Raw genomic sequence first — 20,565 nt, forward strand, 5'->3', positions numbered from 1 at the left:
AGCCCCCATTCAGATTTCTCCAATGATTAAAAAATGTCTTTTATCATAGTTTTGTAGATTTGGAGGATTCAATAAGGATGGTAAATAGAAACTGGTTGTTAGATCTCTTTTTGTCTTTTTTGAATTATCTTGTCTCCCTCCCTTTTTTGTTTTTTCTTGTTTTGTATTTCATGACAGTAACATGTTTGAAAAGTCTAAAACATTTATCTCAAAGTATGTCTTTCAATCTGGGTTCATCTGACTGTTGGTTTCCTAATGACCAGATTCAGATTCAACAGTGCTAGGAAGAGTATACCGCTTCTCTTTAGAAAGTATGTGATAGTGGTTAGGCTAGATTTAATCCCTGGATTAAGTTGGTGTTCACGGCACCTCTCATTGTACAGGTACCTAATCCCCTTAATAAGTTATCTGTGGGGTAATTCTTCAGGACCATGTGCATATCTTGTTCCCCCATACTCAGTCATTCATCCAGTGTTTTTCACATTCATCTTGGATCGTTATGTGAATCAGTGACCAGGTTGGTGGTTGCAATATGGTACTAACTGAATTTTTGAAAGTTACTTTACTAAAGAAAATTTCTCCTTTTTACCCCCATCTCTGTTTGGAAAAAATCTAGACCCCAAAGACAGGCGGCTGAGGAGCCGACAAAAGTGAAACTCAGAAACAACTATGCAAACACGTATTATTATTATTTTCATTGTCAGAAGTGTTTTATTTTGTGAGTGGATGTATAGGAAGAAAGTTCTGGGAAAGAGAGAGGGAGAGAGGTGTGTCTTTTAGTTTGGGGGATTTGCCCTTAAAGTAATAAATCTTTGTTGGTGCAGATGAAGAACAACAAAACAAATCACCTTTCTGATTTCCTTCTAGACTGAGAGCATTCAATTAATAATGAGATGAATTTTCATTCAACAGCCACAATCTGAAAAGATATTTCATGTCTGCCCTCCTGTCTGAAAATGTTCTTTATAAATAGTTCTTTAAAGGCATGTTGCTGCTGCTGCTGCTGCTAAGTCACTTCAGTTGTGTCCGACTCTGTGCGACCCCATAGACGGCAGCCCACCAGGCTCCCCCGTCCCTGGGATTCTCTAGGCAAGAACACTGGAGTGGGTTGCCATTTCCTTCTCCAATGCATGAAAGTGAAATGTGAAAGTGAAGTCGCTCAGTCGTGTCCAACTCTTAGTGACCCCATGGACCGCAGCCCACCAGGCTCCTCCATCCATGGGATTTTCTAGGCAAGAGCACTGGAGTGGGGTGCCATTGCCTTCTCCAGTAAAGGCATGTTAGTTGAAATCAAATGGGCATCTCAACCATGAAATTCCTGTGAAAGGTAGATAGTAAACAAATTGTTTAGGAGGGGAGATCCTTTGATCTAGGCTTGGAATTCTTTCAAGAATTATCCTAAAGCTTTTATACCTACCCTGCTCATGAGCAGCTCACTCAGTGACTTGGTGTTATCTGATGAGGATCTCATTTCACTTCTGAAAGCAAAGTGTTGTTCTCTTTGTTGAGGTAGTAAGAGGAGGCAGGAAAAGATTGACTCTGGACATTGCAATTGAAAACCCGCCCATCCATCTTGAGATTAACGAGTACCCTGAATGCAGTATCAGTTCTCTTGCTTGCAGTTCTTGATGAAAAGACCTATTTTTGAAGCTCGTTAACTATCATTCCTGCCTAGACAAAACTATTCTTGAATACTGGGGTCATTACCAGAACTCTATGAATTCATTTATAATTTGCTTTGTTTTTCTTTTCATTGTTTTGTAAGAGGATTTTGGACATTATTTTTGTGATCAGGTAGACCTTGGACCCCTTGCTTCTTTTGAGCATTTTCATGTTATGTTCTTGAAGTTTGGAAAAGTGATTTGCCTCTATTTTGCTGGTATGGTATGATCACATACTTTTTTGTCTTGTTGAGATCTTGCTGAGTGAGAAATTGGTGTGGCATGAGGTGGTCTGTGAAATTTACATTAACTTATCCTAATTCTATGTTTGGAGACAGCTGAATATTCCTTACATTTGTTTGATAATTTCTCACCTTGCATTGTATTACTGTGTTGTTACAGAGTCTAGAATATGAATAAGGCAAAACCTTGCTAATTTCAAGCATCTGAACTTTATCACAAGACTGAGCAGTGCACTTGAAGAAAATAGCACATTGCCTGGCAAGAACAGCCATTCTCCTAGAGTCTGGAGGTTTCTGCAGAGCTGGAGTCTCTCCATGACCATGCCAAATTTGCTGTCAGTTCTCTGGCCTTGTGGTAGTCTCCTCCAGCCCAGTCCCTTGGATACAACACAGAGCAGAGAACCTGGTCCTAGTTTGGCATGCAACTGAGAGCTTCGTAGCATATTTGACACTATAATAAATGAGGAGGTGCTGAAATATTTCCTGTTTTTAAACACTTTGAATCACTTTCTAAGATGTAGCAGAACAATCTCAAAGAGTATTTGGAATTACAATTTTTTATAAAGAATATTTATTATAAAGTCTTGTAAAGTACATTGAGTCATAGGGGTGGGTTCATACTTGTCAAACAGGTTTTCAAACACTGAAAAATAAACACTAATATGTTGGAAATCTTACGAATGAACAGGGCTTCTTATTAATGTGGGCAATCTTATAGTAGTTCACTTGGGGTGAGTTTTTCTTAGAGGTTGACTTATTTAATAAAGAATTGAGCAGACAATAAGACTGGTTACAAGTTCCACGAGGGTAGGAGTTGTCATCTTTCTTTTAGGTGTATTCTAGTGTCTCATCTAAAGCAATCAATAAGGCTCTGTGTATATTTGTTGAATTAAATTTTCAAATTAATAATAGTTGCTAAATTCTTCTGGCCTTAGTTTTTCAGTCTGTAGGTCACTACCTCCCCTGACCTTCTGCAGATTGCCATTTTCTCTTCTTCCTATCTCCCCCAACCCTCTTTTCCTACTCTTAAACCTGCTGACCAGTAACTTTTTTGACTTAAGGAATAGCAAGTCTAAGCTATTGTATTTCATTTTTTAAAAAAATTATGTAGGAGAAAAAAGAGAAATAGAATATATTCAGATCTTAAAATGATTATATAGAGATAGGGCACTCTATAGCAGACTCTGTTAAGATCTTGCAGTAAAAACCAAAACGTGGTGCTTGTCTTCAAGAGGTCAGAGTCTGTAGGTAAAACAGTCATATCCAGAGAGCTGAAACATACCAGTCATGGTGTGAAGGTGGGGGCTGGGGGACAGCTTAAGTAAAGTTGACCATGTCAACTGGAAGAATCACTTTTGGCCTCTTAGCAACCCTGGAGCAGTGTCTTTAAGGATGAGTGTCTCAGGCCATGGGGGACTTGAGAAAACATTGTGGGAATTCTCCAGAAAAGTGGAGAAGGTAATTTCTGTGTTTGTGTGTTGGCTCTTGTGAGAGAAGGAAGACTGTTGTGGGGAATTTGGAGAATATAGATGAAAAGATCTGGGAAAAGAAAAGGGCAGTATTGCCAGTGCCCGTGGATGTGGTGGATGTGCCATGGCTTGGGAAGGAGGGGCAAAGTCTGCTCCTGGAAGGAAGTGAATGAAATTCATGGGGTAATGAACTCAAAGTCTTGGTGAAGTCAGGGAGCAGTGGAAGGTGAACGAGGGCATTCGGGTGAGCTAGTTGAATGGGAAATTTTCTCAGAGGTAGATAAAGTGAGGAGTCGGCTGTGCAGAGACTCAGGGTGTAACCATGGGCATAGATTGCTAAAAATGCACTATTCTTTGATTTCTTCATTCCCATAGTAATCTTTTTCCTGGGACAACATTCTTGTCAGTGTCTGTCATGTATAACCTGCCAGGATTGAACACTTTAAACTCCATGCCAATTTGTAAAATCCTCCATTTTAGACTAACCGTATTTGTGACTCAAAGAACCTTATATATGCAACCTTTTAAAATCAACCTACCCGTGTTGAATTGGTTATTTAGTATTCAATATGGACCACGTGCATACTCTTACTTGCCATAACCCTTTATAGTCATGTGTTTACATGACTTTTCTCTTAAATAATAAGTCAGCTGGAGGGCTTCCCTGGTAGCCTAGTGGTTAAGAATCCACCTTGCAATACAAGGGACATTGGTTCGATCCCTGGCCTGGGAAGATCCCACATGCTGCTGGGCAGCTAAGCCTGTGTGCCGCAGCTATTGAGACTGTGCCCTTAGAGTCCAAGAATCACAATTACTGAGCCCGCACGCAGCAGTTCCTGAAGCCTGTGTGCCCTGGAGCCATGCTCTGAGACAAGAGGAGCCACCGCAGTGAGAGGCCCCCAGTCCCCACAACTATAGAAAGCCCTTGGAAAGCAATGAAGACCCAGGGCAGCCAAAAATAAATAACTAAATAAGTAAATTCTTTAAAAGAATATATATTTTGTTTATTGGGAAAAACAACTTGTGGGGCTTGTAGAATAGGGACTATCAGAAAGTTTAAAAATCTGGTGGTATGGGGTGTCCTAATTCGAAGGATTCTTGAGGTTGGATTCTCTTGCTTCTGTGAGAGAATCTCTTCTTTTGTGCCAGTTCACGAGGACGCTCAGTGGCCTTCTTGGGATCCTCTCTCCCCAAAAGTGAGGGGAGGACTTGGTGCCTTAGCCAGCGGAAGACGCACCCGAAATTCAGACATGAGAGGGCTTCTGTGCTGGAGTGAGTGTCCTCCTCCTCTGGTAGACCTGATAAGACTGAGGAGATCTCTGCAATATCTGTCCCTTGGCTGCCAGTTGCCTCGCTTATTGTCTGCCAAGAGGACGAGTGTTAGATATTGTGCAACCTGGGCGACAGTGGGGCCAGTGTTGTCCATTTAGGGAGCTCAGATCCTTTAACTGGCTTACCTGGTGGCTCAGAGGGTAAAGAATCTGCCTGCAGTGCAGGAGACCTGGGTTTGATCCCTGGGTCAGGAAGATCCCCTGGAGAAGGGAATGGCTACCCACTACTCCAGTATTCTTACCTGAAGAACCCCATGGACAGAGGAGCCTGGCAGGCTACAGTCCATGGGGGTCACAAAGAGTCAGACATGACTGAATGACTAATACACAACCCAGCATATGCTGAGTTTCAGTACTCATTAATATTCACATACACACACACTCGTATTTTGGTCATAATTGTTGGTTTACATTCCTACCCTTTTCTCTCTCTCAGGGCTCCTTGGTATTTTGCCTTCACCTCTGTGCTGTCCCTTCTATAGTGGGGAGTAATGCTCCATGCGTTCCCACCTGGACCCTCCACCAAGCCTGTCCTGTGCTTGCCTGTGAGGCACCTCTCTGCTCACCTTAGCAAGCTCCTGGTTCTGATGCCTTGGATGAATCTGTGGAAACTGGATAACATCTTCATGTTCTAGTGGGTTGAACTTGGCCAAATCTTGACAGCTACCATGTTCTTGATGACTAACCTGAGCCATACCTGGAAGGGAGCTGCTAGGCAGCTGGGAGTCTTCTTCCTGAGCAGATTCAGGGAACACAGAGTCATCATCTTTGTCATCTTTCTGGTTCTCTAGAAATTTCTCAAGCTTTTGCACAAGACCGTCCAGTTTGCTGAGAGTCATCTTTGTCTTCTCTTTGGGGTGCTTGTCTCTGTTGCCTCCACTTAGGTCACAGTTAGCAGCCGAGTCTGAATTGTTAGAGGCCACGTCAACATCCCAGGCCAGGGTGATGCTGAGTTTGCAGAACTGTTCTGGGCCGTCCTGTGTCTGGTCTCGTCTCGCTAGAAGCCTCCCTGTGTTTTCAGTCCACCATGACCCTTGGATAGGAGGGACAAAGTGGACTGATGGACCTTCAGCAGATGAGTCTTCACAGGAGAGGGTGTTCTCACAGGAGGAGATGTCCTCACAGGGGAAATAGCCCACAGAGAGACTCAGGTTTGATTCAGAGCTGCTGGAGAATGAGTGCACCATGGAGTTCGAAGGTTCAAATCTCAGGTCTCCCTCATCCCAGGGATCTTCAAAAGAGAAAATCTAAGTGGGACTGGGGAGAAGAGGAGGGTAATATGGTACTTACCCAATAACATTATCCATTCTTTTTTCTGTTTGGAACTATCCCACTCTGAGAGAAGTTCATCTGTTTTACAATCTCCAATGAAGAACAAAGGAGGCAGCCCTCTCCCTTTAAGAACCTGCTCTATACAACCCTCTCCACTAAGCATCTTCACTGGATGCCTCGTATCATCTATTACTACAGTTGAAAAAACTTGTATCATAAAAGAAAAATGATCATGGTGTAAAATTTGAAAAATATAAAAAAGTATGAAGATGAAAATAAATATGCTTGTGATTCCCCTGTCCAGAGATAATGATAATCATCATGAAAACATTTTGGTGGATTTCCTTATAATCTTTTCTTTTTATTTATATGTACTTATGTGTATACAATAATATATATATGTGTACATATATACATATATATGTACAGTCATGTGTATATGTAGATATGAAAGTCACATCAGTTGAAACTGAGATTATTATATTTTATGGCACAACCTGAAAGTGAAAGTGAAAGTTGCTCAGTCCTGTTCGATTCTTTGTGACCTTGAGGACTATACAGTCCATGGAATTTTCCAGGCCAGAATACTGGAGTGGGTAGCCTTTCCCCTTTCCAGGGAATCTTCCCAACCCAGGGATTGAACCAAGGTCTCCCGCACTGCAGGCAGATTGGACTGCAAGGAGATCAAACCAGTCTATCCTAAAGGAAATCAGTCCTGAATATTCATTGGAAGGACTGATGCTGAAGCTGAAGCTCCAATACTTTGGCCACCTGATGCAAAGAACTGACTCATTGGAAAAGACTCTGATGCTGGGAAAAACTGAAGGCAGTAGGAGAAGGGGACGACAGAGGATGGGATGATTGGATGGCATCAGCGACTCGATAGACATGAGTTTGAGCAAGCTCTGGGAGTTGGTAATGGACAGGGAGGCCTGGCGTGCTGCAGTCCATGGGATCGCCAAGAGTCGGACACGACTGGGCAACTGAACTGACTGAACTGATGGCACAGCCTGCATTAAACGTGTATATGGCCCTTCTGTCATTGTAAACCGCTTTCTTATTAATGACTTAGGTAGTTATTGTCTTTAATAGATACATCTGCAGTAAAACCCCTTGTTAATAAGTCTCTGTGTCTCCCTTTATGTTTTTATAGGTGGGTTTAATCGATCAAAGACCACAAATGTATTAAAGGCTCCTAATAGTTGATACCAAGTTGCTTCCCAGAAGCAACTTAGATGCATATCCTTCCACCATCTGATAGCACGTTTTCTGTGATGTCCCATAGAAACCGGGGGAGAGGGTAGGAATCCATACGCACACGTGCATGCACCTGTTGTAGTCTCTGTAAGGTTCTGCCCTGGTGGCTGCCCACGTGAAAGGGGTGCTGCCAACTCCTGAGCCATAGACTGGGGACACGAGAAGTTCTTCAGGTCCTGAGTCTCAGTAGCTAGAAGTCCAACTGCCGGAAGTCTGTGTTCTGGGACTGTTGGTTACCATGGTAACACAAGAACCCAAGTTATAGCCAGAAGTGTGGGCAGAGAGAAGAAAGGGATCGAAAGCTACAGGAGCCAGTGCCTTGCTCTCAAAATATCCCATCCCCTCATCAACTCAGCTGACAAGACTCCCTCTCGATGGCAGAAGGACAAACGCCGTGACACTTCCTTTCCTCTTGTCATGTCGGTGTCCAGGATGGTTCCTGTCTTGAGGGAATTTAGAACCTATTTGGTGAAATGGACATAAACAGCCGTTTATAGGACTGAATGGTAACTGCAGCAACAGAACTTAAAAATAATGTCATGGGAGAACGGAAGGAGGTACCTTGTGCAGCCAGGGTGGAGATTCAGGAGAGGGCATCAGGAGAAGCCTCCTAGAGGAGAGTCCCTCTGGTCTCAGTATTTAGTGGGGTGTGGAAGTTAGCTGAAAAGGAGGGAGTGACTGGGGGAGAGGACCTTACAAGCAGATGAGACACGTGAGCAAGGACTCCCAGGTGAGAAACAGCCAGGTGTGGGGTGGAGATCAATCATGAAGTGGTAAACAGGGTCACTAAGATCATGGAAAGCCTTTCACCCCTGTTAGGGAAGATGGTTTTTATCCTATGAGCACATACTCAGGTAGTGGTTTCATTTATTAGGTGTTCTTCCAGTTAACTCAAAGTATATTGAATGCTCAACATGATGAAAACAAGCAAACACAACAAAACTTCAGTGCACTTGGCAGCGTGAATGTTACTGGTTGGCTTCCACGAGAATGGAGTCAGCAGGTTTGCCCTGGGTTGAGAAATGGATGGGAGGAGACGAGGTGGTACCAGTGGGCCTGGACTCTACTTCATCCGTGTCTGAGTGAGAAGGTGAGGGAGGAGGCAGAGGCAGCTTAGTGTCTGCACCCCCTCCCCACATCCAGAAGAGGGCCCAGTCAGTACTGGGGGACAGCTTCAAAACTTAAAAGGTTGGCTGCTGCTTTCGGAGAGTAAGGGTGGGATACGTGGCATGGGCAGGGGGCTTGATTGTAATAATACTTGGTTATTTCCCGGTGTTAGAAGAAAAAAAGTGAGGATGGATGTGGACAGGTATAGAGGAATGCATTGTTGAGGACCTCTATATTCTTCTTTGAGCTTCCCAGCTGGGCGTCGGCCTTATTCCTGAGGTTGTCTGTATTATTTTACACCAGTTCTGTTACCTGGATCTCTGTCCTTGTCCTCTGTATTATCTCCTTTGACAGTCTCTTCAATAACATGAGGGAGGGGTCTTGGTTTCTTCTAGACTTGGAGCTTTGCTTTTCCTTGTCATCCTCCTCTGCTGAGACCCCTGCTGACCTCACTGGGTCCTCCCACTTCCTGGTCTGCCCTCCCCTTCCCAATGGCATCATGGAATTATGAGGGGATTGGTGAGGTCTCTGGGGGCACTTTATGGGTGGAGGCAGTAAGTCTTTCATTGTCTGCTTCCCAAATGTGCAAATTCTGAGGACAGCTGTGGGTCATATAGGATTGAAGGCAGTCAGTCGGTTGCAGAGGCTAAACAAAAATTAACCTTTCCAACAGTAGAATCATCTTAACAAATGTAGTTACAGCGACTGCCAGCCTGGTCTAAACTGTGGGGCTGTGGGGTACTGTTTCTGGGTCAATCAGTGACTCTCAGGAAGGGAGTAGGTCTTCCACTCAGAGTTTCCAAGGAATGGAGTGCGTACGTAGTTGGAAAAAGTACATGTTATGTTTAAAAAAAATTTTTTTTTCACTTAACTATAGTTGATTTACAATGTTGAAAAGGCATGTTCCTAAATTAATATTGCTTAGAACTTTTTTGGGTCACTTTTTAAAAAATTTTCAAGTTACAAACAGCATTAAAAGAAACCATACGGTTTTTATATTTATCCAAACAAAAAGCATAGGTTTCAACACACACACACACACACACACACACACACACACACACACACACGAAAAGGAGAAAAGCCAAGAAACACTGATCTGACTTAAAGAACTTGAGCTCATTGGAATCTATTAGTTGCTAAAAGATCTTTTTCAAACATTTTTCTGTCTTTATTTCCATTTAACAAGATTATATTTAACGTTTGCTACATTTGCTCTGTATCAGTACAATGCTTTTGCTGTTGTACTGGTTAAATTTCTCACGCTCTTGCTTAGTCACTCAGTCCTGTCCGACTCTGCAGCCCATAGACTGTAGCCCACTGGGCTCCTCTGTCCATGGGATTCTCCAGGCAAAATTGCTAGAGTGGGTAGCCATGCCCTCCTCCAGGGGATCTTTCCAACCCAGGGATTGAACTCAGGTCTCCTGCATTGCCAGGTGGATTCTTTATCACTGAACCACCTGGTCAGTCCCACTGGTTAAATTTCTAGGTTTTGTTAAGTTAGATTGTTTTTGGTCAGTCTGTTTCAGGAGTTATGATGTCCTGGTGTGAGAAATAGGCAGAATTGGAATTGGGGAGATGCCATCTGTACTCTACAGAGGTCACATGGCAGGTGACCACAGATGCCACACATTCCATGAGTGTTTGGGGTCCTAGGTTAATTCTGGGGAGCTCAGGTCACATTTATTGGCCATTTATTGCATGCCAGGCCCTGTTCTAAGCACTTTGTATGTGCTTATTGTTTAATCTTCACAGCTCCCCAATCAGTTAAGCATCGTTAGTTGCCCTGTTTTATAGACAAAGAACCCTGGAGAAGGTAATGGCAACCCACTCCAGTGTTCTTGCCAGGGAAATCCCATGGACTGAGGAGCCTGGTGGTCTACAGTTCATGGGGTCCCAAGAGTCAGACATGACTTAGCAACTAAACCACCACCACCCACAGACAAAGGAACCAAGGCCTGAGCAGTTATGTACCCTCCCCACATCTCCAAACCATAAACCCTAGAACCTGGGCTCAGACATAAGCAGTCTGGCTCCAGAGCTCGTACCCTTACCCTCTACACACTCCTGTCTCTCGGGAGGCTGACCACCTGCCTCCTTCCTGAAAAATTCCTGGGACTTAGGCCAAAATTAAACCTGTGTTCTGGTGCCTTGGAAGAAACTCCTTTGAGTGGAACTGTGTATTCTAAGTATGTAGTCCACAGGATTGGCCCCAAGCAATGGCATCCACATTTGGAGCAGACTAAAATGAGATTTAAAATAAATATTCAGCTTCCTCTTTGGCATGATGAGATCTGGATTCCTCTGCTCTGGCTTTTCATAAAAACTCTATGACTGCCTCCCAGGGCGCTGGGAGCCTAGAAAAGGATTCATGAGTAGCTTTCTTTCCATGCAGCTGGAGTGAAGGTCTGGAAGAAGCTGTGTGCTATACCGTTACCCATGCAAATGGAATGCTTTGAACTAAACATAAAGATTTAAGTGGGAAAAAATTATTTCTCAGCCTAAACTACTATAGAATCATCTTGAAGAGCAAAGAGTTTCACACAGGGGAAGCATCAGAGAAAACTTGAAATCTTATATGTTTGTACATACTGCCATTTCTTAGTATACTCTTTCTCTCTCTCAATATGTATATGTGTGTTTGTATATATATGTATACATATATATTTCATTTTAAATGCATATGTTTATGTATATATTTCATATACAGCTCAAAGTCCCTGAAACTTGCCTTCTCACCTACCCCAGAAAAAGGATAATCAGTGTTAATTGCTTGTTATATATTCTCCAGGCAAGAGTACTTGAGTGGGTAGCCATTCCCTTCTTGAGGGGATCTTCCTGACCCAGGAATCAAACCTGGGTCTCCTGCATTGCAGGCAAATTCTTTACTGTCTGAGCTACCAGGGCACCCCCATATATTACATAGTTTATTCTGATATTTTTTCCTAAGGCATCATTGAAGTAACAACACATATTTAGGATGCCATGCTGAGGAGTGTAATCAATTCTAAAAGGTGATTTAGCTTTTACATCTGATAACAAATCAGAGGATTCAGGGTCCTCATTAACAATACCACTTGTGTTCATTTCTTTCCTAGGGCCTTATTTTGACTTGGTGACCTACCTTTCCTTGGATCACAGGTATATTATCTAAATAGTATAGCTGGCTCATTACTTTTCTCTTGAAGCAGAATCATCTATAATAAAGCTCTTGAGGTTTTAAAAATGATAGTATGAGGTGAATTTACAATGTTTTAGAACTGAAGCCAATAATGATAAGTTTAAAAATTGGAATGCTTCCTCAAATCCATTTGACTTGATGGGATTTAGAGTCTAAATATATAAAGTGGCAAGTTTCTGACTTAGAAATTAAGCTACTATTATGGTTAATTTTATGTGTTGGCTTGACTTGGCCACAGGGTACCCAGATATTTGGTTCAGCATTATCCTGGGTGTGTCTGTGAGGGTGCTTCCAGATGAGATTAACTTTGGGATCAGTAGACTCAGTAAGGCAAATGGCCCCTGCCTAGTGTGGGTTGGCCTCCAATCCTTTGAAACCTGAATAGAACAGAAGACTGAGGAAGGAAGAATTTGCTCTCTCTGCCTGACTGTCTTTGAGCTAGGACATTGGTTTTCTCCTACCTTTGGACTCAGACTGGAACTTACATCATCAGTTCTCCTGATGCTTAGGCCACTGGACTTGGACTGGAACTGCACTATTGTCTCTTCTGGGTTGCCAGCTTGCAAAGGGTGCACCTTGGGACTTTTCAACTTCCCTAACTTACATGAGCCAATTCCTTACGATAAACCTCTTCTGTCATTCATGTGTGTGTGTGTGTGTGTGTGTGTGTTGATATATATACACATTCATATGTGTACTATTGGTTCTGTTTCTCTGGAGAACTGAGACTAATATAGCTACTGATTTTTCATCTTTTGAAATTATGAAATATTTTGACAGTATAAAAAGATATCACAAACCTGTGATATAGTACACTAAGGACACAGCGTCATTTTTGTGGTAGTCTTGCCCATAATGTGTAATCACAGCCTAATAATGAGACAATATCAGACACACCCCATTTTTGAGATACTCAACAAAATAATGAGTGTCAAGGCCATAAAAGGCAGGGAAAGACTGAGAAACTGCAGAAGACTAGAGAAAAATAACTAGATGGAATTATCAGAATGGGAAAAGGACATGAGTGGGAAACCTGGGGAGACTTCAGTGTGTTTTTAATTTTAGTTAATGGTGTTGTCCTGAAGTTAAATTTCTGGTCTGATTATTGTATTATGGTTGCATAAGATGTTAACATTAAGGGAAGCATGGTGAAGATACATGGATACTGTATTTGCAACTTCTCTGTGCATCTAAAATTAGGTCAAAATAAATTTTTGAAATATAATAGATAAAACTATAGTCAATGATTTAATACCTATAATACTTACAACTAAATTTGGTCAAGTCAACATTTTGGCATATTTAACCCATTGTTTTTGTGAAAAGAAACGAAATGTTGGAGATGAAACTTAAGTCCCTTTGTATTCCTTCCCTGATCCTCATTTTTCCCCACATTTCCCAGGATCACTGTCCTGAATTTGTTTTATTTATCTTGTGCTGCTACAATGTGGTTTTACATATTAATGTATTATTTTACCTTTGGAGACAAAAACCAACATAAATATAGATTTACTTGGACTACATAAATATAACTTAAATGGACCACAGATCATACTCTTTAGAAAAAGAGGAAGTCCCCATGGTTTATTTTGCTTATAAGAACTGTTGTGCCCTGGAGAAGGAAATGGCAACCCACTCCAGTATTCTTGCCTGGAAAAATCCACGGACAGAGGAGTCTGGCGGGCTGAAGTCCATGGGATTACATGACTGAGCATGTGTGCACGAGGGTGGAGTGAGTTGGTAGCAATAAACTGGTAGAACTAAAAAAAAAAAAAGAACTATTGTGACAAGGATATCCTTTTTCCAGATCGAATTCTTAGCTGAAATTACTTAAGGGATTAGGGAGAGGATGGGTGTAATTTCCTATGTTCTATTTGTATGTCCATTCCCAAACAGATAAAGCTTTATCGAAGCTCCTGTACTTAATTAAAGAAGAACGGTGGTGAAAATAGCATTTTGGTGTTAGCAAAGTTCAGCGGTGCTTTCACAGGTGTGGTGATTTAATTTTCATGACAGTCCTCTGAGTTGTGTATTTTCACCCCAGTCTTAGCTTCTGCAGTTTATATTACCCAGGTCTGCCTCTGAAGTCCAGTGGTCCCCTAGAGCCAGGCTGCTGCTACTGGGTTCCAACTTCAAGGAATCTGTTTATCCATCATAAATATTGAATATTGTTAGTCGACAATAACAGTGGTGAGAATTATAGGTCTCCTCTCCCACAACTTCACCAACCAGTGTTGCCGTGAAAGCAGCTCATAGATTGAATTTCCGCCACAGATACAACTGTTTAATGGCAGGCACAAAAACATCGTACAGTCTTGATCGGTAAGCCCCAGAATTGTGCTGTGCAGCAGGGTAGCCACATGCAACCATTAAAGTTATAAAAATGCTTTTCATTCATTCTCATCACATTTCAAGTGCTCAGTGACTACCTGTAACTAACAATAGCGGTAGGTCTCCTTACTGCTACCTTACAGCAAGCTCACATGCTAGCAAAGTAATGCTCAAAATTCTCCAAGTGAGGCTTCAACAGTATGTGAACCAAGAACTTTGAGATATTCAGGCTGGATTTAGAAAATGCAGAGGAACCAGAGATCAAATTGCCAACATGCTATTGGATCATAGAAAAAGCAAGAGAATTCCAGAAAAAAAAAATCTACTTCTGCTTCATTGACTATACTAAAGCCTTTGACTGTGTGGATCAAAACAAGCTGGAAAATTCTTAGAGTTGGGAATACCAGACCACCTTACCTGCCACCTGAGAAATCTGTATGCAGGTCAAGAAGCAACAGTTAGAACCAACATGGATCAACAGACTGGTTCAAAATTGGGAAAGGAGTATGTCAAGGCTGTATATTGTCACGTTGCTTATTTAACTTACATGCAGAGTACATCATGTGAAATGTTGGGCTGAATGAAGCACAAGCTTAAATCAGGATTGCCAGGAGAAATATAAGTAACCTCAGATACGCAGATGATACTACCCTTATGGCAGAAAATGAAGAGGAACTAAAGACCCTCTTGATGAAAGTGAAAGAGGAGAATGAAAAAGCTGGCTTAAAATTCATCATTCAAAAAATGAAAATCATGGCCTCCCATCCCAGCACTTCTTAGTAAACAGATGGGGAAACAATGGAAACAGTGACAGACTTCATTTTCTTGGGCTCCAAAATCATTGCAGATGGTCACTGCAACCATGAAATTAAAAGACACTAGCTCCTTTGGAAGAAAAATTATGACCAACCTAGACAGCATATTGAAAAGTAGAGACAATACTTTGCCAACAAAGGTCTGTCTAGTCAAAGCTATGGTTTTTCCAGTAATGTATGGATGTGAGAGTTGGACCATGAGGAAAGGTGAGCGCCGAAGAATTGATGCTTTTGAACTGTTGGAGAAGACTCTTGAGAGTCCTTTGGACCAGGAGATCAAATCAGTCAATCCTAAAGGAAATTAGTCCTGAATATTCATTGGAAGGGCTGATGCTGAAACTGAAACTCCAATACTTTGGCTACCTGATGCAAATAACTGACTCATTGGAAAAGACCCTGTTGCTGGAAAAGAAAGATTGAGGGCAGGATGAGAAGGGGACAACAGAGGATGAAGTGATTGGATAGCATCACTGACTCAATGGACATGAGTTTGAGCAAGCTCCGGGAGTTGGTGAGGGACAGGGAAGCCTGGTGTGTTGCAGTACATGGGGTCGCAAAGAGTTGGACGTAACTGAGTGGCTGAACTGAAATGAATCTTAGTAGCTTGTGGGCTACCTTATTGTGCTGGGCAAAAAAAAAAAAAAATTCTGACATCATAGAAAGTTCTTTTGGACAGAGCTACTCTGAAAGATCCTGTGGTCTGTCCTGTTGTTCATTTGGATAACACTGTGAAAGAAAGTTTTGTTAGAGCCAGATGGAACAATACTCTAGCTAATCTATTGGGATTTAGTTAACTTTTTTGTTAGGACTGAGTGGCAAAATTTCCTTCAAAGTGTCTAGAAACAGAACTAGTGGGAATCTTTAGATGAGGACCCTGTTTTGCTTTAAAAAAAAAATTATGTATTTAGGCTGTGCTGGGTCTTAACTGCTGTGTGGGCTTTTCTCTAGTTGCAGTGCATGGGCTTCTCACTGGGGTGGCTTGTTTGTTTTGGAGCATGAACTCTAGGGCACTTGGCCTTCAGTAGTTGTGGCAAGGGTGCTCAGTAGTTGGGGTTCCTGGACTCTAGAGCAGAGACTCAGTTTCTGTGATACATGGGCTTAATTGCTCCAAGACATGTGGGATCTTCCCAGACCAGGGGTTGAACCGGTGTCTCCTGCATTGGCAGGCAGATTCTTTACCAGTGAACCACCAGGGAAGCCCACCCAGGGCACTGTTTTGAAAGGTTTAGACAGCTGGTTTGCATAGAGTCTTAACATTCAGTTTATGCAAGAGTGGCAATGTCTGAACAGTACTTAGAGTCCATCATGAAGATCATTTGATTGATGAAAAATCATGTGCGATAGCCATTATGCTAAATAAAAACCCTGTAGTTTTCATCAAAGAGAACTATAGTTGACTTTATAGTCAGCTATATGAGCTTTTGATTAGTTCTTCAAATGCCAACTGCCCTAGCGTACAGGTTAAAAATAATCATCAGCTTTGCTAATTTGTTCACGTTGAAGTATTTTGAAACATTGCAGACAGTATGAACAGTTTGTGTATAGATTGTCTCATTCAGTCTTTACAGCATCCCTTTCCAGTAGGCAGGCATTGCAGTTATTAACCCCATTTGTGGCTTGATTGAATTCCCCAACGTCCTGTGGCCAGGCTGTTACATGATAGCATCAGCTTTTTTATTTCTTGAGTGAGAACTGTACAAATCATTTGTACAGTTGCTAACTGTAAATGTATAATTTTTCTTGTTTTATTCCTTAATGTCAAGGTTCATACCTACTTCAGGCCAAGACTGATAGTGCCTTGTGCAACACCAAACACAGAGAACCTATAGTCCTTTCCTACCTCTCTGTTAAAATATGTCCTCTATTTTTTAATATTTTGGAAATAAACAACTGTATACATTTCCAGTTGAGAGCCTACCAAGTTTCAGGCCACTTCTAGCAGCATCTAAGTCATTTTTAACCTGGCTTTGTTTCATCCATACACTAGAGACAATAATATCTTCCTTGCCAAGTTTTTATAATGATTAGAGATTGTATATATGGGATGCATGGCAGATGGTTGTTTTCATTCCATAATTGAGGAACCTGAAACATCTTTCTCTTTCACTGGCATTGCCCCTATGGGCAAAATGTTTTGGTTTTATTTTAAAATTTCAAAAATAAACCCATTGCCCATTCTAATTGTCTATTAAAATCATGTGTGCATTTAATACCATACTTGGTTTTCTGAATATCCCCCCCCCAAATGAACTGGAGCCTCCAGGAGAACAGGGCAGGTCCCTGTCTGTCATTCTGGGTAGTGTCTGCATCTGCCAGCATGGTGGCAGATCTGTGAACCCCTCTGGGATTCTGTGGTCATGGGTAACCCTCCTTTCCCAGGGTGCCACTAACATGGGAGCCACCCTGAAGACTTTTCCATTTCTAGTGCATTCTCCAGTTGGGGTGGAAATACGCAGAAGGATCTTTTGGGGCTGAGCTCTGGTAAAATGAGTGTCATCCGCTCTGAACGGGTAGAGTCCCTTTGGTGGAAATTTCCACAAGAAATCTATGGGGGAGAGGTGGGAAGACGTAATCTCTGCAGGTGCTCTTATTTATTTCTTTGACCGCACCACACAGCTTGTGGGATCTTAGTTCTCCAACCAGGGATTGAACCTGGTCCATCAGTAAAGAATCTGCCAGCAAAGCAGAAGACCTGGGCTCGATGGCTGGGTCAGGGATTGAAGGAAATGGCAACCCAGTCCAGTACACTTGCCTGGAGAACTCCATGGGCAGAGGAGCCTGGCGGGCTACAGTCCTTAGGATCACAAAGAGTTGGGCACGGCTTAGCAGCTAAACAGCAACAACATGGCAGTGAAAGCAGAGTCCTGACCACTGGACCACCAGGGGATTCCCCACAGGTGCTTTTAGTTATCTCAGAGGGAAAAAGAAACCCCAGCTCAAAGAACCTAGTTAGCATTTTACTGCCTTTCTTTGAAGGACTTGCAGTAAAATGTTCAACATGCAAAGACCTTTGTTCACATTCTCTAGGAGATTGCAAAGGAAAGGAGTGGAGGTGGGAGCCAGGGGTAGAAGTCTAAGGAGATGTGCCTAAGGTTGATTATCCAGAAGGACCCTAAGAGTTCAGAGACAGACAGACTGGCAGTCTAAGTAACTCAGTGGGGGAAAACATGGATAGGAGCTCATCTACAGTGTTGTTCTTACGTTTGGAAAATCAGAAAGATGGTGTACAGTGTCTGAAGAAGGAATGAATTGTGAATGTGAATAGGAGCAGGAAATGTGAAAGCCTGCTATAAATACTAATTAACTTCAGTTTAATTTGAAGGGAATCAGAAGAAAAGCAGAATGGGAACAGTGGAGTCTGGGGTGGGTTGTGGACTGGATGTCTCTCTACATCTCTTTGGCCATTATCATCAGCCGCTGCAGAGTTCCCACCAGTGGAAACTCCCTGTAGCCCCCACTTCCTGTCTCTGTTTCTCCTCCCACCTTTAAATGATTTACCCATTCAGTGCCTTACATTTTTGTCCAGTCTTTTCTTAGCACAGATAAGGCTTTCTCTCCACTTCCCTGAGGCTGAATACAATTATGCTATGGGAGGTTCTTCACCTCCTGCAGCATCTGTGAATGGATGCTGTTGTGTGTCTGCACAATAGTTTCCATTCAGTTATGAACCACTTGTGCACATCTCCTTCTGGAAGATGGTTTATTACCCAGAATGCATTTGTGGTGCCCTGCTGGCTTTGGAACTGGTTAATGAAAAGGATATTGGTTAATGAAAGTTATAGGAAATTGTCGGGTAAGACTTTTTCAAATCTTTTAATGTTAAAAGTTTAATGTTAATGTTAAAAGTAGTTTTTTTTAAAAGCTCTAAAAACATCATGAAATAATTATGGAGAAACACAAAAAGGAAATTTGGCGTTGGCCAAAAAGTTCATTCTGGTTTTTCCATTAGGTATTAGGGGAAAACACGAATAAACTTTTTGACCAACCCATTGTTTTTAAAAGCAAAATTTTAGGGATGGAAATCAGTCATTATTAGGAGCCAGGAAAGGGGAAATGGTATGTGTTGTGAGGAGACCGAGGGCGTTCTTTGGGGAACAGAAATAATCTATTAATGTATCAGCATTGTCCAATAAAAATGTGATTTGAGCCACAAATGCTAGCCAGTTACGTTTAACTTTTTTTTCTTGTAAGTACACTAAAAAAGGGGGAAAAGGTAGAATTAAACTGTACTATATTTAACCCAGTATATGAAAAATATTATATTTATTTCACCATATATTAATAAGATATATGCATTTGCATTTTTAAAAACCAAGTCTTTGAAGTCTTATATTTTGCATCTCTGACTTTGGGCCAGCTGTGTTTCAAGGGCTCACTAGCTACCTGTGGCAACTGTACCAGGCAGCACAGCTCAATACTGTTTTGGTAGTAGTTACATAACTGCATGCATTTATCAAAACTCATTGAATTGCAAAAAGATTCATGCACCCCAGTGTTCATAGTAGCACTATGTACAGGAGCCAAGGCATGGGAACAAGCTCACGTCCATGGACAGATGAATGGCTGAAGAAGACGTGGTGTATATGCAACAGAATATTATTCAGCCATAACAAAGAATGAATATTCCATTTGCAGCAACAAAGTAGACCTAAAGATTATCATGTGAAGTGAAGTAAGTCAGAGAAAGGCAAATAATCATATGTTGTCACTTATATGTGGAATCTTAAAAAAAAGATACAAAGGAGCTTATTTATAAAACAGAAATAGACTCATAGACATAGAAAACCAATTTATGATTACCAAAGGGGAAAGAGGGTGGGGGAGGGATAAATTAAGAGTTAGGGATTAACAGATACACACTACTATATATAAAATAAATAAACAATAAAAGACCTACTGTTTAGCACAGGAAACTATATTCAATATCTTGTAATAACCTATAATGGAAATCTGGAAAAGAAAACATGTATGTATAACAGTCACTTTGCTGTATATCTGAAACATTGTAAGTCAACTATATTTCAATAAAAAATAAAAATAAAAAAAATAATGATTATGAACATTTAAAATAACCCATTGAGTTGTGTACCTAAAAAGGATTACTTTTACTTTATTTAAATTGTGTATCCATTAAAAAGAGAAACATTTTCCTGCTTGCCAGAATGAGCAAAAATAGGTTCCATCCATGAACAACTATAAAACTTCTTTTAAAATACATCTCAGAAATGGAATTTGGCAATTTTTTAAGAATAAAAGTTAACGTACATCAGAACCTCCAAGGCTGTTAATTATTTTAGATTTCAGATGTGTGTGTGTTTTCCACTTTGTACCTCAGTTTAGAAAGGGATCGTGAAAATTGAATTAGTACAGTTTAAAAGCAAAGGATTTGCATGTGTTTGACAAAATAAAGATGAACACAAATTGTTTTAAGAAAGACCCAACGCTAATTCTAGGAAAGAGCCTGTCATTTTCTGTTTCATAGCCATTTCTCTTACAATGCTATTAAAACTCACATGTCTTTTCCTTCTGCTTCTGTTATATAACATGCTCTGTAGCAACTGTTTTGACCTTGGGTTTGTCGGTCTGCAGGCATTTTGGGGGTGTTGGGGAGATCAGGGGTGAAGCTCATGTACCCACTTGATGTGAGGGAGTGGTGGAGCAGTTGGTTGTGGGGACTAAGTTTAACTTTCATAACTAAAGCCAGGAAATATTTTTGGCCGGGGGAAGATGTGTCACTAGTTATAAATAATGTCATTTGCCTTTTGACAGCTATTTTGGTATTTTCTTTTTACACTTAAAATTCCATGTTTACATTCTGTTGAAGCTTACATTAACAATTTACAAATGAATACTTCTAAGAGAAATAGATGAAAAAGATCTTTTCTAAGTGGTCTTAAAG

At 41.3% G+C, this 20,565-nt stretch overlaps 2 protein-coding genes across 13 annotated transcripts in view; one reads left to right on the forward strand and one right to left on the reverse strand.

Annotated features, from left to right (window-relative positions):
* The window catches only part of PPFIBP1 (PPFIA binding protein 1), a 195,461-nt gene that overhangs the window by 80,306 nt on the left and 94,590 nt on the right, over positions 1-20,565 (forward strand). The window contains exon 3 of one of the 12 annotated variants that reach the window (XM_070453837.1): positions 11,438-11,480. The exons of the other annotated variants lie outside the window; for them this stretch is intronic. The gene's annotated coding sequence lies outside the window, so the exon portion shown is untranslated. The remainder of the gene's footprint in view (positions 1-11,437; positions 11,481-20,565) is intronic. 12 annotated transcript variants of the gene reach the window in all.
* C23H12orf71 (chromosome 23 C12orf71 homolog) lies at positions 4,362-7,675 on the reverse strand. Its single transcript, XM_020910863.2, has 3 exons — positions 7,306-7,675; positions 5,270-5,934; positions 4,362-4,734 (listed from the first exon to the last, which is right to left on the reverse strand). The coding sequence occupies exons 1-3, from the start codon at positions 7,376-7,378 to the stop codon at positions 4,429-4,431; spliced, it is 1,044 nt and encodes a 347-aa protein (XP_020766522.2). The 5' UTR covers positions 7,379-7,675; the 3' UTR covers positions 4,362-4,428.

Source organism: Odocoileus virginianus, chromosome 23 (assembly GCF_023699985.2).
Source record: "Odocoileus virginianus isolate 20LAN1187 ecotype Illinois chromosome 23, Ovbor_1.2, whole genome shotgun sequence".
In the NCBI taxonomy this organism is placed as follows: Eukaryota; Metazoa; Chordata; class Mammalia; order Artiodactyla; family Cervidae; genus Odocoileus; species Odocoileus virginianus.

What these genes read in the sequence shown, in the direction of transcription:
- C23H12orf71 (XM_020910863.2), bottom strand. Translation starts at nt 7,378, where the DNA reads ATGGCTCAGGAGTTGGCAGCACCCCTTTCACGTGGGCAGCCACCAGGG. An exon ending in CCTTACAGAGACTACAACAG is followed by an intron (nt 5,935 to 7,305) that starts GTGCATGCACGT and finishes TCTCTTTTGAAG; the next exon opens with ATCCCTGGGATGAGGGAGAC. An exon ending in AGAACCAGGAGCTTGCTAAG is followed by an intron (nt 4,735 to 5,269) that starts GTGAGCAGAGAG and finishes TCCTCTTGGCAG; the next exon opens with ACAATAAGCGAGGCAACTGG.